The 23141-nt window shown below is 43.0% G+C and overlaps 1 protein-coding gene across 1 annotated transcript in view; it reads right to left on the bottom strand.

The window, feature by feature from the left end:
- Window positions 1–7472: 7472 nt before the first annotated feature.
- Window positions 7473–23141, bottom strand: part of arid3c (AT rich interactive domain 3C (BRIGHT-like)) — an 87863-nt gene continuing 72194 nt past the window's right edge. The window contains exons 4-8 of the mRNA XM_076078164.1: window positions 19113–19296; window positions 16232–16476; window positions 13015–13272; window positions 10983–11072; window positions 7473–7704 (exon numbers count right to left, since the gene is read on the bottom strand). Of these exons, the coding sequence (XP_075934279.1) occupies window positions 7529–7704; window positions 10983–11072; window positions 13015–13272; window positions 16232–16476; window positions 19113–19296 (953 nt within the window). The 3' untranslated portion in view covers window positions 7473–7528. The remainder of the gene's footprint in view (window positions 7705–10982; window positions 11073–13014; window positions 13273–16231; window positions 16477–19112; window positions 19297–23141) is intronic.

Raw genomic sequence — 23141 nt, 5'->3', positions numbered from 1 at the left:
CAATAATAAGTCTATTACCTGCGGATCCTCGCCATGCCATCGACAGCCACTAATCTTCTGCTGCTACATCAGGATTCTCAACCTTAATTAACCTTAATTAACCAATCTTTACCCCATTTTACCTGCTTAATGCTGCGCTCAACCAAACTGCACTCGTTCCACTGCCTCCGTCTGCTGACAACTCTCCACTGGTCACTTTTAAAGCAAGTAAATATCCTCAATATCATAATTCTCATGAATTGTGTTTAAAATCTCTCAAATTTTTTTGAACAATGTTATTATATTATATTTTTATCCATTTGTTTTGTTGGTCCAATCTTTTTTCAAAGGTCAACATTAGCTGTGAGTAATTCTTCTGGAGGTTGAGTTTGGCTAACTCTGTCTCGTGTCAGCACACGGTGTGAAATGCAGGTGAATGTATTGCAATCATCTGTGCAGAGGCTGCTGGCAGTTCTCACTAAAGCCAAACTTATGGAGAGCCTCCACAGCTTTCCGAGGACACTACCAGCTCCCCTGTGAGTGTTGACAATATTCAGAAGGTAAACCCGATGAAATGAAGTGTGGTGTAGCCTGCTGCAGTGATACTAAGTCTACTTTACGAGTGTGTAGCTACTCAGAGTGTGTTTTCTATTAGGATTCACCGGAGTGAAATGACGAGAACAAGAATGACGCAGGAGGCGTTCCACTGAAGTTAAAAGCATCATTTTTATTTCTAAATACGCTACAAGTCAAAACGGGAAAATCTCTTTCACCTCTTTTTTTTGTTGTTGTAAATTTTTAACCCCTGAGCACCACAATCCAGCATTCCCATAATGCACTGGATTTATCCAAGATGAACGAAAAGGGAAATAAAAGAAACATTTAAAGCTTCATACACAGCTAATAAAGCGATTAGTGTCTAAAAACTACCAGCATAGCATAATACAAAGTAAACAACATGTTATTTCATTACACAAGTCAATTATTTTCTTTTTCTTTTTCTGCATGCAGAGCTGTTGCTTTCTCTTCGCTTGTCTGCTCTGCTGTTGGTTATGACCCCCCCCCCCCCCCCCCCAAAAAAAAGGTCACATGAGCGTGGTCACAACTTTAAAAAGTCTTTGGTGAGGAGAATGCAGCGGTTCTAACAGTCATCTGACAGAGTTCCTTCAGCAGTATGTACAGGGGGGGCTGAGGGCTGGACTGATGAAATACAAACTCATCTGGTGGAGGGACATGTCCTTTGCAACTTTTAAGGTGTAAATACATACAATAATACACAATAATCACAAGACTTCATCCCCACTAATTGACTGTTATGGAAGTCGTGCGCCTGCTTCGGATGTTATCAGCCGATTGATTGGCTGTTATCAGCCTCATAGATGAGTCAGAAGGGCCGCTCCACCGTGATCACCTCTTCACACGGCTGATCACCACTACCAATACAAGCAGACGCCGTCCGCCTCGAGTGGCTGCAGTAACTATGACGGAGCAAAGGAGGACTTTCACACAGGACACCGCTGTTCATGTCCCGTGTGAAACCAAACAGAGACATATTTAACTGTTCTTTTGTTACGTAAATAACTTAGCGCCACCCATGTAAGTTATGACACAAACATGGTTATTTTATGTAACAAACGTGTTTTTTTAAGCCAAACCACAAGTTGTTTTGTGTCAATTCACAAGGTTTAGTTTAGACAGTTTGATTACTGCTAATGAACAAGCGTTTGACAACAATCGGCTGATAACATTGAAAATGGGTGCAACCCCTTTAAATCATGTCCACCTTAAAAGTCTCCCAGAAGAGATGAGTTTGTATTTTCAATATTCGGAGCCTCTGAGTGTCCAGGTTCCTGATCCAGGACCGTGTTTGATTCATCACTACGAAATGGTAAGAAGGTGAACAGATCCAAGACAATCCTAAAGAATCTAGACATCAGCCATGTGACAGAGTTGTGAAGTGGGAGAAGCAGCTCGTATTCATATCTGTGTTTTTAATAATCTCATCAGGTCCTTTCCCACAGTGCAGTAGTAGGAGTACTAAAGAGGACGGGGACGCAAAATAATGAAGAAAGATACAACTAACTTGTATCTCTTGTAGCAACCTGGAGAGTTTTATGACCATACGAGCCTCGAAGAGCTCCGACTGTGAGTCTCAGTAACATTGTCTACGTAGATGAACTGGATGCATGAAACAATACTTCTCCCATTTGGCAACTCTGCAAATGGTGGATAAACATCTGTCTAGTCCAGCTGCTTCCACCAGTACTCAAGTCCATCAACAGTGAGCTGATGTCATTGTTTCCAGTGTCTGTGTGCGAGTAAGCGATTCTGTCCTCGGACCATAGCCGTCTCTACCTGCAGAGTTGTCTGATTGCTAAAGAACACATTTCAAGTAAACATGAGTCATAAAGCGCCTTCGACAGCTCAGCGGCTCAGCCGAGCAGTCGGCTCGTCCCGTTGGCTGAGGATTGTCCTCTGCTGCACGATTGTGTTTGTACAATTTCAACGTCACCACCTCACACAATATATCATTAGCTCCATCGGCAGTGAATCAGCCCTGGGGGGGCGTCGCACCGGCACGTGGCATGTTTTTAGATCGAGAACTTTTGAACAATCTGTGTGAAAAGTCAGACGGGGAAGACAGCACCTCCAGAGAAGCAAGTAGGTCACGCGTCATAACATCAAGGTGAATGAAGTTGATTTATTTTGTGCGAGTGGAAGTTCATTTCTGACTGTATAACTCGGGCGATACTGAATCTGTGAGGTAGATGGTGACATCAATGTGTGAGAGATTAGAGTCTTTACTTATCAATAAACACATCAATATTAGGAGCCCTCTCATAGAGTAGTGACCGACGCATGTGGTGAGCTGGACATTTTATAGTGTCACAAAACAACAAGAGAGCGCTGCCGTGTTTCCACTCACAAACCGTTATCGGCATTTTAGGTATCGCGTTAAAAAAGCTCAATGGAAACGGCGGCAAAAACGTTTTAACGCCCGCTTCAGGAGTTCTTTTTTGTCTTTTGTCGACAAAGAGTTGATGCGCTCAATGGGAAATGGAAAAGGCCTTTGCCGAATAATTTGTGACATAGTTGACATTTGCGATCTGCTTTTTCTGCTGTCAGCGTCTTAACGTGCGAATGCTCGTCTTCGGAACATGAAACATGAAACATGGCCAGAACGAGCTGACAGCAAAGAACAACTCAACGTTCCTGAAGACATGTCTCTATTGTGTCTCTTGTAAATCGTCTGGTTCTGTTTCCAGCCTTTACTTCTTCTACTCTACCAAACCACACTGGAGACGAGTTCATTCGCTCCAAAAGATGAAAACGTTTTTTGAGACATTTTTAAAAGTTCACTTAAAATGCGCTCGACAGATGAATGGAAACACGACTATTGTTTCTAAATCATGTCAAACATTTGACATTTCTCGTTACTTTATACGATATGTTGGGCTATAAGTTATTATTAGCCTTTAACCTTGAATATAAGAACAGTATAATCTCATATGTCCACTTACTCGCTTTTCAACTGCATCTCAGTCTTTAGCGGGGAAAGAGGAAATTTAGAGGAGAAATCTGCAGAGACAAATGCTACATAAGCGCACGTGCTTATTGATATCAGGATTGTGACGTCAGGCCGCCCGACAGCGCCACCCTCAGGCCTCACAGATATCAAACCTGTGCCATCCATCGCTAACAGGTGCTGTCTTCCTCCGTGCTGCACATTGATGTCTCCGTGTAGATTGGACTCGTTTGGTTCATCCCTACCGTGTCCCACAAAAAGGCTGTTTTGTTGCGCCGGCACAACACCCAACGTAAAGAGCACTTTGAACACGTTGCTGAATTCTTTACTCTCATCTATCGTATTTTCCTTTTCTTCTTTGCTACGTTAGACTTCAAAGCATTTTGTGTTCACACGAATACATGGATATGAAACACCATGAAAACACTGGCAATCAAGATTGTGGACATGCTTGTTGGCACAGTCTATAACAAATGAGGTAGATGTGTGTCAATAAAGTATTCCCTTCTTTGGTATAATCATACAAAATATGAAAAAAAGTGAAAAAAAGAAGAAAAACAAATCCAGTGATCTGTTGAAGTAAAACATTGGTTTTCAGGTGGCTGTACAATAGAAAGTAAAATAAACTCATGAGGTATATCTTGTATTCATACTATACTATGACTATGTACAGGTAGATCGGTGAGGTATCTGCATTCAAGAAGACTCTTAAAAAGGGTTCGCAAACAATGCGGCGGAGCCGAAATGCGACGTTTGCAGGATAGAAAAAACACAATAAATAAAATCTGCAATTAAATGCTTTAACAGACTCGATAGAAACCCAAATATCTTCAGACCGGCTCCCATTTCCCTTCACGATAAAGAAAATATTTTATATATTTACGAAAGCTGAGAAAGGAAGAGGAAAGAAAGTGAAAGCGGGAGAAGCTCTCTGATGTTAGACACAAGTGCATCACTAAAAAACAAATAACCTACTGAGTCACTCATGATTCCTACAGACTTCCTGTATTTCTGCTCACTTGCTGCCTCCGAGGCTGAAGTGCTCTTTCCTGTCCCCTCGTTTCTCTGATGTCACGTCAGCTTTGTGCTTATTCTGCGTCTCCTCGCGTTAACGAACCCCCCGCTGTTTGTCTACATGGTGGTGGTCCTGGCTCTTACTCAATGTGCGTTGCAGGAGATTTCTCAAAGGAACGACGCAACCTCGTGTGCTGCAGCCCGACTTTTTTCTTTTGTGAGCATTTCCGACCGCGTCGGTGGAGCAATGATGTCGATCGCAATATTTACTGTAATGGATGAGGAAAGCACTGGGCCGCAGCAGCGCCCGCCATCACATCAGTGGAGCTGCCGCCGTCTCTGTGCACTCTGAAAGTGTACTTTCCTCGTCATCATGAGAAACACATTTCGAGTATTCTGTGTTAAAGACGATGTGTCCGTGTGATTGGGCGAGTCCAAATCAAGTGACACCTATTCTGTGATCACAGCGAAAGAAAAGGTCAGTAAAAGAAGAACTGGACTCATGTAGCAGTGAAGGGCTTCCACGCGATGCGATCGGGCCGTTCACATGGCGCGTTGTGCATAAGGCGCTTAAAAACGACACCGCTGAGGTGAGGAGGCGTTCACAAGCGGTCGCCCAAAGGAGAAAACAAATTGTTCAACAAGTGTTGGAACGCTACAGAGCGTGTCACATTTCATGTGACTTGGAACGACCAATCACAGCTTTACGATCGGTCACATGCACTTTATTCACCCCGTCTGTCACAACATCCGGTTCAAAAGGTCAGCCGAACATTCACGGACAAACCGAGCAGGTTTACGGTGCAGGGGTCCGGGTTTGGTTGCTCAGTGGGGGCGACGGTAGCGGAACCCCCCCTCCCCCGCTACATGTGAACGGCCACGCACCCCTTTTAGTGGCCATATTGGAGGTCCTCATACAGAATGTGTGAACGGCTCTTTGCTCTTTTACATGCACGCCATCGCTGTCTCAACAGAACCGAACAGACCTGATGGTGGTGATCTGGTCCACTATCGTAGTTGTTGACAGAATATCTCCTTAACGTACAAAAAGGTAATAAAAGGGACAAAATAATATAAACTCATCCTAACTGTGTTACAGTTTTTTTTTGAATGTGGTGTTTATGTCCCAGAATGCAGTTCAGAATGTTACAGATACGTTGAGGCAGAAGCCTTGCTGCCAATGTGTCCCGGTGGTCACCCTCAGTACTGCGGCCCAAAGAGCATTTTCCTCAATTAATACATCGCTTTAAAGAAATCCCACGATGAAAATATTTCATTAACCAGAGCCTTCAAAACATTACTTAAGTGCGTGACATCATCTGAATGTTACGTTTATGAGTGAATGTGTGCCTGAACTGCTGTCTGAGACAAGATCTTATAATAGTGAATCATCCAAGGAGTAAATCTTCTGTCAAATCTTCTATATTGAAACGTGCAACGGTGTTCTGAGCTCAGATTAATTCACTGTACATGTGTGTATCAGGTTATCTATCGGCCAACTAGTTTGGAGTCATTTGATTATTACTAATACAGTCATTATATATTTAGAACTGTGCACCAACACGTTCTCACTCCCAACTGGTCAAATACTGACGCTTGGTTCGTGGCCCTACACTTCAAACTACGACGCTCGAGGTTCCCATCTAGAGACCGTTTCTGCTCCTTACACACATGCAGTGTCTTTTCAAAATAAACCTCCAATGTAGGTTTACTTAGTTTTTAGGTTCATTTGGTTCGGTTTAGGAAATAAATCGTGGTTTGGGTTACAATAAGTCTATTTGATAGGTTAAATAAATATGATTATTACATAACTTACATATGAGGCATTGGCTAAGTGTATAAGTTACATAAGAAAACTACGGTAAAATAAATAACATTGATTAACGTTTGGCACGGGACACAAACGCCGGTCTCCTGGGTGAAAGTCCTGTGTTTGTTTGACCTGACCGAGCAGCGTCATGTGATGCGTTTGGAGTGAGAAGGAGTTGTTTCAATACATATTTGAGTTCATATAACATATACTTGGTGCATATCCTTAAACAAATGAGCTCAATTACATCAGTACAATCTGTCTGACACACAGCAAGGGTGACATTCCAGTGTAACGCTTGCTGACTGACAGCCCATTGTGGCCCCCAGGGGCCCTTAACAGCTCAATGTGATCATGATATTTGGCATTAGTTTTATATTATATTATTATATTATGGGACACACTGTTGTTCACCAGTGGACAGAGCTATGTATCTGCTTGGTTCCTTTGGCCTGCTGGCTAGCTAGCGAGCTAACGAGTTGCTGATTGTCTGTGGACTGAGCCGACTGTGTCAGGAAAGAAATCCACTCTTAAGACTCTTCCCTCTCACATACATGTGCACATACATCACTCTTTGTAGCCAGCTATATGAGACATGAAATGAGACCGTGGTGTATCCACAGAGTTCATGCTGATTTCCACTTGGGATGTGCTTGGTACTCTAGCTATAATCTTCAGGTTTGATCATTGGTGCTGAAGCTCACTTTCAATGCTGGATGTGTTGAGCCAGGATAGATCGCTTTCCTTCTTTGGTATCAGCTGTAAGCGGTGAGTTTCTAAGGTCCGCCGTAAAGACAACAAACAGCCGTCATTTCGTGCTGAAGGTTTGCTGCTCGGCCGCCTCGTCTTCTGATTGAAATGGTGCACAAGAGGGAGTCTTCGTTTGGCTTTCATCCGGGTCGCACCTTGAGCTGATGTGCTTTTGAAGTGCTCCACACGGAACGACACACAAGGGGTTAAACGTCCTGGAAACACACTGAGCAGGAAGAGAGGGGGGACAAAGGGGGACAAAGATCTGGCCTGTAAATAGCTGACCTACAAGGAATCTGATGCAGTGGTTGGAGAGAAAGCCTCCTTCAAGAGCAACCTGAAGGAGGCTTTCTCTGATGATTATGTCTCTGTCTGCTTGGTGTCTTTGCGAAGAGAATGGATCTCCTCCCTGGTGGGGTGAGGAGGGAGGTTTGGGGGGAACAGGAAACTCAGGGGGAGGAGTTTCTGTGTCCGTGGAGTGAGGAAGAGGAGGACGTGGAAGAGGAGGAGGAGCAGGAGGGCTGGAACTGTGTCGGACTGGTCTTTCCCTGAGTCTGACAGTTGCCGTGTCGCCCGCGGTGTCCCGTCATCACTGCTATGGCCGACTGTCGAGCGAACAGCACGCCTGAGGAGAAAACATCAAGTGTTAAGTCAGCCTCCAACTCCACATGGTCCAGTTCTTAAAGGGCCGGTACGGTGGACGACGAGGGGCAAACGCACGGCCGTAAACATTTTCACCAGGAGAAACTCGCTGCGGCTTCAGAGACGATGCCAAAACAAAAACATGTCCGAAAATCAACAAAACAAAACAGCAAAAACGTGCCGCAAGAAAGATTGCAAAGTGAAAAACACACAAAGCATGTCGAGGTTCATGTATTTTTGACTTTGCATCGTATCTATTTTATGCAGCACGTCCCCGTCGTAGTTGTTTTGGAATTGGTATAGTTTCTGAACCTGCAGCATGTTTCTCTCTTTGGAAATGTTATGGGGCCGCTGAAGCGCGTTTTGGCCCTTGTTGGCCACCGTACAAACGGCATCACAGCACTGCCCACTATTGTCTATAATACAGTTTAGTTAGAAAACCTACTTACAGAAGCTGCTTCTGATATATTACAGTTTCATGGTAATGAAGTGCAGTCTTTTCAAAATAATCAATACCTCAAGAGCAGTTCAACACATTTTCTCACACCACTTTCACATCTAGACCCCCCCGACCCCCCGACGGTGATCATCCACTGATGGTCCCACTCCCTCACAGGTCTTAACTCCTGATGGTCCCACTCCCTCACAGGTCTTAACCCCTGATGGTCCCACTCCCTCACAGGTCTTAACTCCTGATGGTCCCACTCCCTCACAGGTCTTAACCCCTGATGGTCCCACTCCCTCACAGGTCTTAACTCCTGATGGTCCCACTCCCTCACAGGTCTTAACCCCTGATGGTCCCACTCCCTCACAGGTCTTAACCCCTGATGGTCCCACTCCCTCACAGGTCTTAACTCCTGATGGTCCCACTCCCTCACAGGTCTTAACTCCTGATGGTCCCACTCCCTCACAGGTCTTAACTCCTGATGGTCCCACTCCCTCACAGGTCTTAACCCCTGATGGTCCCACTCCCTCACAGGTCTTAACTCCTGATGGTCCCACTCCCTCACAGGTCTTAACCCCTGATGGTCCCACTCCCTCACAGGTCTTAACCCCTGATGGTCCCACTCCCTCACAGGTCTTAACCCCTGATGGTCCCACTCCCTCACAGGTCTTAACTCCTGATGGTCCCACTCCCTCACAGGTCTTAACCCCTGATGGTCCCACTCCCTCACAGGTCTTAACCCCTGATGGTCCCACTCCCTCACAGGTCTTAACTCCTGATGGTCCCACTCCCTCACAGGTCTTAACTCCTGATGGTCCCACTCCCTCACAGGTCTTAACTCCTGATGGTCCCACTCCCTCACAGGTCTTAACCCCTGATGGTCCCACTCCCTCACAGGTCTTAACTCCTGATGGTCCCACTCCCTCACAGGTCTTAACCCCTGATGGTCCCACTCCCTCACAGGTCTTAACTCCTGATGGTCCCACTCCCTCACAGGTCTTAACTCCTGATGGTCCCACTCCCTCACAGGTCTTAACTCCTGATGGTCCCACTCCCTCACAGGTCTTAACCCCTGATGGTCCCACTCCCTCACAGGTCTTAACTCCTGATGGTCCCACTCCCTCACAGGTCTTAACCCCTGATGGTCCCACTCCCTCACAGGTCTTAACTCCTGATGGTCCCACTCCCTCACAGGTCTTAACCCCTGATGTTCCCACTCCCTCACAGGTCTTAACTCCTGATGGTCCCACTCCCTCACAGGTCTTAACCCCTGATGGTCCCACTCCCTCACAGGTCTTAACTCCTGATGGTCCCACTCCCTCACAGGTCTTAACCCCTGATGGTCCCACTCCCTCACAGGTCTTAACCCCTGATGTTCCCACTCCCTCACAGGTCTTAACTCCTGATGGTCCCACTCCCTCACAGGTCTTAACCCCTGATGGTCCCACTCCCTCACAGGTCTTAACCCCTGATGGTCCCACTCCCTCACAGGTCTTAACCCCTGATGTTCCCACTCCCTCACAGGTCTTAACCCCTGATGGTCCCACTCCCTCACAGGTCTTAACTCCTGATGGTCCCACTCCCTCACAGGTCTTAACTCCTGATGGTCCCACTCCCTCACAGGTCTTAAATCCTGATGGTCCCACTCCCTCACAGGTCTTAACCCCTGATGGTCCCACTCCCTCACAGGTCTTAACTCCTGTCTCAGCTGTGCTTCAGCATTCCATGTTTCATACATATAACTGTAGCCCAAAATAATGTCGCCTGAGTTCTTTTGAAATTTCAACTTCACGTGAGCTACATATGGAAGTATGGTTCCATGAGTTCTGGCAGACCTCCAGAGACTGTAAGCACGTCTGTGGTCTACAGGAAGAATGAAACCGAACTCTTCGGAGTCAACAGGACGTGGACTTGTACTTTGGAGGTGTGGAAGGAAATACTGCAGATTTTATTTTATCCAGACAACAGAATTACTGGATTTTTATGCTATGAGCGTCATATAATGCCGTGGACGGGTTTGCATTGGAGTGGGTTGAAAGTGTCTGATGCAGATGCTAAAGGATGCCTCGGTGCGTTGGTGCTGACTAAGCGTTGGTATTTGACGAGTTGGGAGAGTCGGTTATACACGACATCCATCGCACGTCTGTCTGTTCTGGTTCGAGACATCACCCTCCTGAGGTTTCTCTCTTTGTGTCCAACGGCGTGCAGATTGAGAGACTAATCTGTGATAATGGCTTCGTAAGTAAAGCCGGCTTGACGTGACGATGTTGGCTTTGTATACGTTTAACAGGAGATCAAAACTAACAAACTAAAACCATTTAAATGGGTAGAAGTGAAATTGAAGCCAGTAAATTACTTTTGCACTTTTATATTGAAGACAATTGTTAGATGTAGGTATTGTTTAGAGGATAAAGACATCTGCAGACAAGTCAACACTCTGCTGAGCACCGGCTCGGATGTGATGTGACGGCCACCAGGCGTACACCCTGACATGAATGGCCGATGTTAAAGCGAGAGGCAGTAATTACCTCAAGAAACAAGCTGCCTACGCTCTCACACACACACACACACACACACACACACACACACACACACGCTCTCGGCAGGCACATAAGACAATAAGCCCCATCGACCTCAAATCCACAGGCCCAATTTTGAGATATTTAACTTTTTTAACTCTATTGGACTGCCACTTCATTACCATGGATTTTATAGCAAAGACATCAAATTGCGCAGAGGACTAAGCACCAGGGCGCTGCTATAACTTATTGAATTTCCTGCCTGCAATTACATCAGCAAACGGCCCCTCTATTTACCTGTGTAGACAACTCCATTTATTTCTATTGACATGTTGATGCTGCTAATGCCGTTGGTAGACAGGTTCAATGCGGTCTCTTGTCTATCATCTGTCAGGAGAGAAAAACTCAATATGAGCATTTAGAAAGGGAACAGAAGGAGCGGGAGGAGCGCCCGCTGGAGTATTGGTGATAATTCAGAGAGTGACAGGATAAGGAGAGCTTTATTAAAGAGTTCTGGGGAGAAAAGGAACTGTCAAAAGATGTTACAGCCATTTGCACATGTCAGTTAGAGATGAATCCTGCTGGTTGGGAAATAAACAGAAATGTCGAATCGAAAGCCGTCTCTTCGGCACAGATTTGATGCGTCTCAGGAGTGCATCTGGGTGGAGACGAATAACAGTGTTTGGGTTGTAATCTTTAAATGACAGTGTTTGTTACGTGAGGGCCAGAGCCAGACGACCAGCGTGGGAATTAACCCCAGAGAGATTCTCACTCCTTTCTTTTCCATCGCGTATCAAGCGCAAAGCCCGCTTATTATGACTAATGTGAGAGAGGCGGTGATGCAGACAGAAATGATATCACACCTGAGCAGATAGGCCCTTATTCTTCCTTAAGCCTCCATCATTAAGTCCTGTGTGACTTATGGCGTTGTCACGGCCGGCGCTCGGCTGGACGGGCTTTTCTTCTTTTTTTTTTACTCATGGCGAGCCGGAGGATCTATTTCTTCATGACTATCTTGTGGGGCTTGAGCCTTCAAATTACACGTGTGATGTGATGAACTATGTGCGTGTTAGCGGTTGGAGGCGTTGGACAGCAGGATCTCAGACAGCCTCTCTGGGGGGGGGGGGTCATTACTGAGGTAGACACACAGTCATTTAAAATCTCACGGGAAGCAGCGAGCAGCATTACAGTAACGCCCGCTTACTAAATGATACATTCAGATCAGCTCATGCTGAATTTATGTTTCTTCAAATACGGTTTCATCTCAGACTCCACTGTTTCATATCTAAATGTAGATACTTGGACTCTAAAGCGAGACCCGTCAACACATGTGGGCACGTGACACGAGCAAAGAAAAGACATTGAAGGAAAATGCAATACGCATCTGTAGATGTAGTGTTGTGAAGTCAGAAGATGAGAGTGCAACGATGACGAGATAGATTTGAACAAATCCCATGAAAACAGATCAAACCCAACAAGTCTGTCTCTAGATCCTGAACTACTCTGTGACTCTCAGCTGTGAGCCCACCGGCTCCTCCTGTGGACGCAACTCAGAAATATCCTTCCTTTCAAAGTAAAGAAGGGCTCAGGACTCTCCTGGAACAGCTGCTCACTGTAGTCTTTAACAAACCTTAGTCCCCAACAAATGCACTACTTCCTCCTGTGGGACTACTTTCAGCGGCGGATTAATACACATTTGGCACTATTGGCATCCATCCATCTATCCCTCCATATATCCCTCTCCATCCATCCATCTATCTATCCATCCCTCTCTCTCTCTCTCTCTCTCTCTCTCTCTCTATCATTCTATCTCTTTATCCAAGTTAGATACGTTCATTGTTGGTTTTGGTCTTTTCATGACATTTGTTGCCAATAATCAAAATATTGAATCTCTTGACTGTGTAGAAATAAACATTGTGTTGCACATAAATTATCTAACCTATAAGAAAGGGAACACAGATGATACAGTAGCATAGCATAGCATAGCATAGCATAGAGAAAAGTATTTTTACCCATTTAGCTATATGCAGAGGAACCAACAGACAGAACACATGCTACATGCTACATTAGCATACTGAGCTTCAAACCTGAATATTCTGCTTCAGTTGTTTCATTTTCTTCAGCCTCTGATTTAATGTCGGCTATTTCAAGCTTAGCCAGAGCTGTGCACACTCAAAGGTAGCTCCAAGTTAACATTCTACAGTTACACACAAGTCACATTTCATGGGATCTAAATGAAGTGAAGAGATGGTCCAGACTTCCTGTGACTTCCTCCAGAGGGCTTTCTCCACAGAGCTCGGTGTACTCTAGCCCCCTGTGAGCGTCTCACCTCTGTTGTTGAGTTTGATGTTGAGGGGCAGCTGGGTGGCCATCGCCAGCAGGTTCTGCTGCAGGGCATGCTGCATGATCCTCTGCTGCTCCTCCGCCACCGTCATCATCTTCTTCTCTGGCGGTTCGCCGCTCTCCAGCTTCTCTCGGAGCTGTTCCAGGGCCGCCGCCTGGGCCGCCACGGCCGCCGCGTGGTGGCCGCTGGGCGACATGGAGAGGGCCCCCCGGCTGGGCAGGCAGCTGCCCAAGAGGGTCTCTTCTGGGGAGAAAAAGACTATTAAGGAGGTGATATCTGTCTCTAAACACGTCTGCATGCTGTCAGAAGTAGGTTGCGTGTGACAGTCTGAGAATATAGATAATACTTATCAGTAAGCTTTCACATTCACTATGTTGTCTTTGCTCTCATTGAAATGCACTCGTTTCTGTGAATATGTCAAATCGACGTCTCTATCATCATAATGCATGTCTCAGACATTTTCATTCATTTCATTCTCATGAGTTTTCAAAGGCTAACTTTTATTTTTAAAACAGAGTTGCTGGGACGAGCATCTCATAACGGACGCTCTCTTCCTTTGTTCAGCGTTCCATATTTGTGTTGCAATCACATAAACGGACCATTATTTATCATCAAGTTGATTATTTTTGCTAATTGAATGAAATGTTACTAACATTCTTTTCTCTGGGCATGATATATATATATATATATGTATATATATGTATATATATATATATGTATATATATGTATATGTGTGTATATATATATATATATATATATATATATATATATATATATATGTATATGTGTGTATATATATATATATATATATGTATATATATGTATATATATATATATATATATGTATATATATATGTATATGTGTGTATATATGTATATATATATATATGTATATATATGTATATATGTATATATATATATATATATATGTATATATATATGTATATGTGTGTATATATATATATATATATGTATATATATGTATATATATATATATATATATGTATATATATATGTATATGTGTATATATATGTATATATATATATATGTATATATATGTATATGTGTATATATATATATATATATATATATATATATATATATATATGTATATGTGTGTATATATATATATATGTATATGTGTGTATATATATATATATGTATATGTGTGTATATATATATATATATATACACATATACACATATATACACATATATATATATATATGTGTATATGTGTATATATATATATATATATATATATATACACACATATACATATATATACATATATATATATATATATATATATATATATATATATATATATACATATATATATATATATATATATATACACACATATACATATATATATATATATGTGTATATGTGTATATATATATATATATATATGGAGGGGTACCATCCACAGCGTTTGCTCATGGAAGCACAATAATAACCTCGTAAAAGGAAGTGAACTGAACTGCCTGTTGAAAACTGAGCAGAGATGCAGCTGACATGCTGATCTGCAGGTTAGCACGTGGGGTGAATATGGTTTATTATAGGCTGGTGTGTTTAACACAGAACTGTTCTCTACACATGTCTGATGTCTCCGTGGCACGCCACACAGATTCGTGCGCTGCTATTTGTTCTTCCCGTCATCAGAGTGCTCCCAGGCTCTTCGTGGTGTTGGAAGATATGAGGAAGTCCTGCAAGTTGCTTCCTCTTCAGGGGAAGTGACCGTACTACCCGCAGGTTGCATGAGTATGAATGAAGAGCTATTGTGACATATATTTCTGACATGTGAACACGCTGACTTCTTCTTAAGTAGCCGGGAAACAATCACGCAATAATCTCTGTAATACATCGTGAGGAACCTTTGACAGCGTTGGTGAGGAGGAAATGAATCATCTTCCAGAGACAGAAACAGATTCAGTTTATTTGGGATGTTTGCATCATAGCATGAATTCACTCATCTCCTCACACCGTGCACGCTCGGTTCATTTGTGATTCCACTAAAGCTGATTGTGATTCTGATGCTGATGCACCAGGTTACTGTTTGTAGGATGGTTTCCTGTTGAAGAGTTGGTTCATACACATGTTCTTATTGTCCTCTAGGAGTGTCCAGCACATCAACTCTAAAATAAAGGCCAATTTTCAAAAAATAGCAAATAATGTCACAGTGAACTCAGTAAAAAGTATATTAACACAGTGTTATTCCATCAGTGCGTTAAGAGAGCCATGACATGTTTGTCACTCTGCTGCTGCTGCACTTTCTTCTTCTCAACAGATCTACTGTTCTTCAACAAGTATCTCTACTCACTTGTACTTGTTTAGATGCTGTCAACCAAACTCAACTCTTTGAAGGATTGAAAGCCAACGGACAAAAATGAAGCCGCTGCAGAAGTGACTTAAACATTCTTTCTAATGGCCATCATCTTCATGACTCCTCTGGTTGTATAGAAGTCTATGAGAAAATGACTCTACTTCTCACTTGATTTATTACCTCAGTAAACATTGTAAAAGAAGATAGAGAGACCAAAGCAACTACCAAGATACATAAAACGACTACAAAGAGACAGAAAATGACCACAATGAGGGAAAAACAACTAAAAAGAGACTCAAACAACTACAAAGACACACAAAACACCTACAAAGAGACACAAAACACCTACAAAGAGACTCAAAACTACATCATAGAGATGCAAACGACAACAAAGAGATTAAAAATGACTTCATAGACACAAAACTACTACAAATAAATGCAAAACGACTACAAAGAGACACAAAATAACCAAAAGGTCTGTGTGTCTTGCTCAGTTGTAGGAGAGGCAGTGGGACCTTTTTGCATGTCTGGTTGCAAAAAACCAAGATGGCGACGGCCAAAAGGTCAAAAGCCAACACCGTATTCCACAAACCAGTGGACGAGCTCACAGTGACTCCACTTCTTAAACACAGTCTACCATTAGAAGCCGACCAGGAAAAGGGGGCAAAATACCAATTCATCCATGTGAAATATCTTTCAATGTGAAATATCTGCGTGTAGAGTTTCTTAGAAAGTGTCTTAACTCTCCTGAAAGTAGAACCAGCTTCAATCAATGATTGAATGAAAACAGAACCTTTGTTGAGCAGCGGAGTGGTGAGTATTGTGTTGATCTATTCTGTCATGTCTCATGTCTCGTGGAGTCGTACGTTACCTTTCTTGATCACAGGCACCTGGGAGATGTGGCCACTGTTGTGAGTGGGCATGGATAGGTGGGACATGTGCATCTTTGGTGAGGACAGGAGGGAGGGGGGGCCCACGGGAGAGTAGTTGAAGATGGCGGAGCCGTAGCTCTGCCGGCGGCCTTCCCGCCGGTTGCTGTCGATAGCTGCCTGAAGCTCACCGGGGGAGCTCAGTCCCCGCTTTTCACATTCGTATGGGTAGAGGTACTTCATGTACCTGCGGGGAGGAAGACAGCAACGATTTACCAGGCTCTTTGTCTCATATTGTCAATCAAGCAAGGTTGAAAAGAACAGTCCTTGAATGACCATTCAAACAATGTCTGTGAAATCATTTCTTGGGTTTACCTGAAAAAATTTAACGGTTTTAATTCCATTTGAATTATTTTGGTTTCAAGCACTGAGCACAAGTTACAAATGATAAGAACATGACATAGTTCCTCTGTCCACATCCTCAGCCAAAGCCTCAGGGCTTCTAACGGCATGTCTGCACCCTTTTATCCCAGATAGGATGTGCAGCACGGCGCTCTGTGCATCATCTGAGCTTCCTCCAGTCAGCGGATTCCTTAATGCTTTTACAACTAAAGACTGCGGACGCAGAGAGGAGCATTGCAATGGGACGGTGAAAGACGAGAACACCAACACGGACCCGCTGCCCCTTTAAAATCATTTCATCCAAAGTGTGATGGAAAGTGAAACTAACACAAAGAAGCCTCTAGAAGTCCGAATCAGTTTGTCTCCACTGCTGAACATTTGAGTATTTGCTGAATTCAGACACATTTGTGCTGTGAGGAAAAGCTCTGTCTGCCTGTCCTCCTAGTCCTGTCACACACACACACACACACACACACACACACACACACACACACACACACACACACACACACACAATAATGCAAAGTCACGACCAACACAGCATCCTCTATAACCAGAACTCATATCAGTAAGCTCCGTCTCCTCATGAGGTGTGATCACTGATGTGCTGCATGTGCTGCTCATCTGGACACGGTGACATGGAGTCATGGACCACAGTGCACGTGACTCTATGGACCACAGTGCACGTGACTCTATGGACCACAGTGCACGTGACTCTATGGACCACAGTGCACGTGACTCTATGGACCACAGTGCACGTGATTCTATGGACCACAGTGCACGTGACTCTATGATATCACACAGAAATGTTATTCTTCTTCTTTTCGTGCGTCTCCTGTGAAAGTCCAGCAACACATGTCAGTTTTAACATACAGTCTCTTCAATATAGACTTCTGTCTTCACAGGAAACCACTTGGTGAGGTTTTGGTTAAAATAACTCCGGACGTTACTTCAGTAGCTTCGTTATCTTATCACTAAATATGTCATCATTTGCATGAATTTCCATAACCGAGATCTGAACATTGGAAGAAGCCAGGTTTAAAATTCTAGTTTCATTTAGTTGACGTATTAGAGTGAAGGTTTCTCCAGAGGGGATCTTAGATATATCTTAATATCCATAAATCATAAAGCACTGAGAGAAAACAGCCTTAGAGAAGTCAATAGGGTCAAAAAATGAACTAATAGTTATCCCCATGAAACCTCACCAGTTGATTACTTACATTAAGACAATTATTTTTTGTATTACAAGTTTTCTGAAATGGCATGTTTAAATATGCAAATGAGGCACTTTTGGTAAATTTAGGAGAAATCTACACAAACAGACAAAGTAGTAAAATAAACGGCTAGATGTGTAGTTTGGATATTTTCTTTCCCGTAGTCTGAAAGAAGACTTGACATGGAAGCTAAATAGCACACAATGTCAAAGCTGATCATGTGTTTGGCTGAAGAGTCCCCTCAAGTCATCTGAAGGGTCTACACCAGGGGTCTCAAACTCATCTTCACTCTGGGCCACATCAGCATCACGGTTTCCCTCAAAGGGCCGGTTGTAAATGTAACTACTCCTAACATATTGGTAAATAACTGTCTCTGCATTTGATTATTGTTTATTCAAGTGTTAAAATATTGTACATGCAGTTATATAAATGTAAAAATATATTTAAGCACATTTCTGTAATTATAACTTAAATCCTTTTAATTTAGGGTTAAGAAACCCACATTACTCTATCAAAGATCAAAATATTTAAGACAATATCAAAGACAAATATCAAACAAGTTATTACAATAACTTTGTTCAATGCTTAAAATCCTTTCAAGGGTGCGTTTGTACAATCCCACGTGAAGTATTTCATGTGTTGTAAAGACACGTTTAAAGTAGTCTTCAATGTACTCACAATACATTTACATGTCACATGTACAGTAACCAGCCAAAGAGCTGCTTATGACTGTTTAAGTATCTCATCATTTTGACTTTCTATCTCAGAATTATGACTTTCTATCTATCTAATTTCGACTATGGGGACATTTTTATTATCAAGTCTAACTTTAATTTATTTTTTATTTTTAAAATTTTTTTAAACTCAAGGCCTTGAGTTTGAGACCCCTGGTTTACACGGTTCTTCAGTCCTTCAGGCACATAAACTAAACCGATTCCTTAAGTTCCAGAAAGGTTTATATCAGAAGACACAAGGTTAATATGTTCCTTACTAAAGAATAACATAACAATAATGTCGGGACTGTGAGGTGAGAAATCATGTGCAGATGCTGAGACTCCAGATTTAATGCCAAGCCGTCTATAAGACGATAATTACTATGAATCACACCGCCGCTGCAGGAAGTGAAGATGACTGTGCTTTCCACCCACCTGGGCACGTACAGACCACGTACAGACCACCAAAAAGAACCACTCATGGAGCGCTTGTGGCCGGCCGGTGTGAGGAGGAGGAGTGTGAGTGCAGGTTATCAGGCTGTGCTCGTACTCACTGCGTTCGGAGAGTGAAAGCTGCACTGGTGATGGAGGTAGGGAGGTTAAGGCCTTTGGTGATCTCGCGCCATATTTTCTTATTGATGACCTCCACTAAGCCGCCCTTTTCCGTGACGAGCTTGTAGAGCATGTAGAGATCCAACACCTGCTTGGCCATGATAGGAATCCGATTCACCGGAGTCCCTGCAGAGAGCAAACACAATATCCGCAATCAATCCCATTAACTGTGGTTCCTCCCGTCGATGGGCTGCTGCGGCGTCTTATAAGGCCAATTTATCTCAAGCCAGTCAAATATCTGACAGCTCTGTTAACGGCAGGAAATATAACTTCAAAGAGAGTGAGAGGAAAAAGTTAGAAATGTCTCGTCCAATGGCAGCAGCCTCATTGATTGTAAATGTGTTATTTTTATGACACGGCAAATTACATCTTAATTATGTAAGAAAACAAACGATCACAAAATATACATATCAGCCATTAAATAAAGTCAGAGGTGAATAACAACTGGACCGGTTTAAAACCCACAAATACTGTCGGGGGACAAACGGGAGGTAATGTTTGATTAATGAGTCCGCCCCCTTATTAACAAAATAAAGGGAGTCAGACAATCATTTTCATTTGCAATTTAATGTCGGGCAATAAAGAGAGAACGGCCGGCTCTTTGTGAGGATTCCAAAGTGGTTGACCCTGAGATAATTAACCTGCATTCTGCTGATAGAGTTCCATTGTGCCCATCGGATTTACCATAATAGCGATCGATAGCTGCAGAAATATAGTGCAAACAACAGCAGCGGGGCCCATACAGTGTGCAGGGGAGGGGGGGGGGGGGGGGGGGGGGTCTCTGAAGTATCGTCTGAGGTGGTAAAACCACATCAATTAAGGCCAGTAATTACTGCTTCATTTCGCGGCGCTGGCATGTGGACAGATGAGACACTATTAAAACAGGAGATTGATGTTCCCCCTCTCTACACAATGTGAAGCTGCAGCGCCTCAACGGCGCTCTTTGCTGAGGAAAGTGCAGGAGAGGCTTGATTTGAGACAAAAAGAAGGTAATGAATGAACCTTCACAAACATGAGGTTTATGAGTCGGTCCAAAGACATGACAGGGAGACAAAGCTCAACAGAACACATCTGATCTAGTGAGAAAGTTCTACTTATCATATGACAATATTTTGCAATCTTTTTGTTACGAGCTGTACAAGTAAATGCTGTGTTTCTTTTTTTCCACATTAAGAAAGTCAAGGTGAAACCCTGACAATAACCTCCTACATATACACAACACCAGCTTTTAGTCCAAAGTGGCCCTGCAGTCCCTTAACTGGCCACCTGAGGCTGGATCCAAAAGGGAGTCAATCCCAGGAGGCAACCTCCGGTCAAAGCTTCATGTGTTAAAGCTGCATTCTCTCTAGTGTCCACCAGGGGGCGACTCCTCTGGTTGTATAGAAGTCTATGAGAAAATGACTCTACTTCTCTCTTGATTTATTACCTCAGTAAACATTGTAAACATGAGTTTATGGTCTCAATCTCTAGTTTCAAGTCTTCTTCAATACAGCATGATGTTCATTTAGTACATTATGGTCAAGATGGCCATAATCCAAGATGGTGGCAGTCAAAATGCCAAACATGAGGCTTCATAACATCAGTCCATAAACCAATGGATGACGTCACGATGAGTATGGTTAAAGTTCAATAGACCCCCGTGTTAAAATACCCGAGCGTACAGCAGAAATGAACATGTTGTATACAGTACTGTCAATGTTTATATAACTCTACCGTTCAAAGTACATTATTGGCTTAAAGTGATGCATTATAAAGTGCAAGGAGGCTTTGAGTAACAGCTCACTATCACAAAGTAGCTACCAAGGCAACACACCGGTCACATTCTTCCTGTTGGCACATTTTGTTTTACGTCTTTTTTTTTTTTTTTTATCGCCAGAATAAGCATCCCAATTAAAATCACAGTCAATGTGAACTACGGATGCATGGGAGTCTATGGAGCAGAGCCGGATAGCTGAAGGACCCTGGTCAGAGCTGACCGGAGCTACGCTGTGATTTGCCAGTCTGCGTTTGAGGGGCGGGATTTAGCCAAGGTGTTTTTGTTGTCTTTATAATGTACATTTATTCACCTCACTGTATCTCTCGTGAATTTGGTGCTCAACTAAAATTGTAATCATATAAACTAAAAGTACCTTAACTTCACACTGAGCCAGACTTTAGCTAAAAATTGTATTTAACAAATATATTTGTCTTGTTTGCTTGTGAAAAGGAAAGAAACAAACCCCCAGAACACACACTTTTAATGTGGTTTGAAAAACAACATTTGTGGTTTTGGTAGCGTACATATGAAATGCAGTTCATGGAGAACGGAGTTCTACAGCACTTTGTGTGATAGAAAACAGAACCAGCACAAGAGATCCTCAGCCTCCACGCTGCTGCTTCAGCTTGATCTTTATGACCGCTGATTATAATGTGCGTCCGTGCTGATCTGTAAAACTATTATTTTGTTGAAGACACAATAGCCAACCAAACAAGGATTGAGGCAATAAATACAAGCCTCAGCCTTTGTCTGACAGAATCTGAGGAGAGACAAGCCTCTTAAAACAAGATTTATGTGCTTTCAATACCGAGGGTGATGTATTTGGCTCTCTGATTCCCTGAAAGAGATATAAGGAATAAAAGAGTGAGGATGGAGGCCTTTTGTCAGCACAAACTATCCCATCAGGCCATGTATCATTATGACAATGAGCAATGGTGGACAAGGTGGAAGAAATCCACTTTGCTCGGAGTCTAACAGTCGTCTTCCGTTAATCCCTCAGCTGCAAGGAGCAAGCAGTTTGTAATTGGACCAATGTGGAACATCAGGGGCTGTGGTAGTGCAGTAATCATCTTTATGCTTGGCTTCATCGCTGAAGCGCTCACTTTGCACCTCCGAGCCAATAATGGGATGAGATTTTCTCCTCCTCATTGACTTTACTCTTTTAACCCATGAAATGAACGATTAATGCAGCGTCACGGGGGAAACCGACTGTTTATCTACCTCTGTTCACCTGTGGAAATGAAGACGAGGAGGAGGAGGAGGGTGGAACACACGCACCGTCGGTCATCACCGTATTTCTTCTGGTCAACAAATCCCATGAAAACACCCAAACCAATAATGGATTTATCATTGTGTATATATCAGAGCCCGATACATCTTATATGTCAAAGTGATGGTGGGTTAGCAGCTATCATGTTTCCCTTGTTCAGTACCAATCGTTGTATGAAATGTTGATGAGTGACAACATGCCGATCAGGTATCTGGTACCGTTATTTCGATAGATGACACTTCAGTACAGTTATATGTATGTATTTATTTGTTGCATTTCGTTTTACAAAGTGAGGAAAGCAACGTTTAAGTCAAGGCTCAAGACTTACACACAATGTGTGTACAGTTGATTCATTTCAACACTGGTATCCGATCGGTACTTCGTATCCGGTATCGGGACCTAAAGAGGTAGGTTGGTGCATCTCTAGTAGTTGGTCATAGAGTTCAACAGAGACTGACCACTTTTTGAACAGCTCAAGTTCTGGAAGTGAATTAATTCACTGCATTAACGTTTAAGGAGATCGTTAAGCATGGGACTAAGTAAACCAACTACAAGATGAATGGTGAACAGAAAACATTGAATTTGGAGCCCAAAAATACCTTGAACTACTTGAGAACTTCTCATCCCATAAACCATTGCACATGCGCCGAGCTTTCTCTGGAAACATGTACCTCACTCGCCATGTGTGGGTGCTGTAAACAATGAGCTGCACCAATCAGAGACATTGCAGTTACACAGGATTGTGGGTAGTGTACACCGCCAATAAAACATGTTAATAGCATTAATTGGTGAAAATGATTATTGCCGGTTAACGGTTAAAAGGTAATTATTGACTTTCCTACTTTTAACTGAGCAGCATAACAAGGAGTTTAGAGAAACAGATATGTGCCAAGTGGTATTATCAGCTGTGATAAACTGTGCATTGTGTCAAATTGAAAAAGTGTG

Source organism: Anarhichas minor, unplaced genomic scaffold (assembly GCF_050575085.1).
Source record: "Anarhichas minor isolate MPS153535 unplaced genomic scaffold, ASM5057508v1 ptg000063l, whole genome shotgun sequence".
Classification (NCBI taxonomy): Eukaryota; Metazoa; Chordata; class Actinopteri; order Perciformes; family Anarhichadidae; genus Anarhichas; species Anarhichas minor.
The sequence above is the reverse complement of the archived record's forward strand: the minus strand, read 5'-3'. Positions and strand labels throughout refer to the sequence as shown.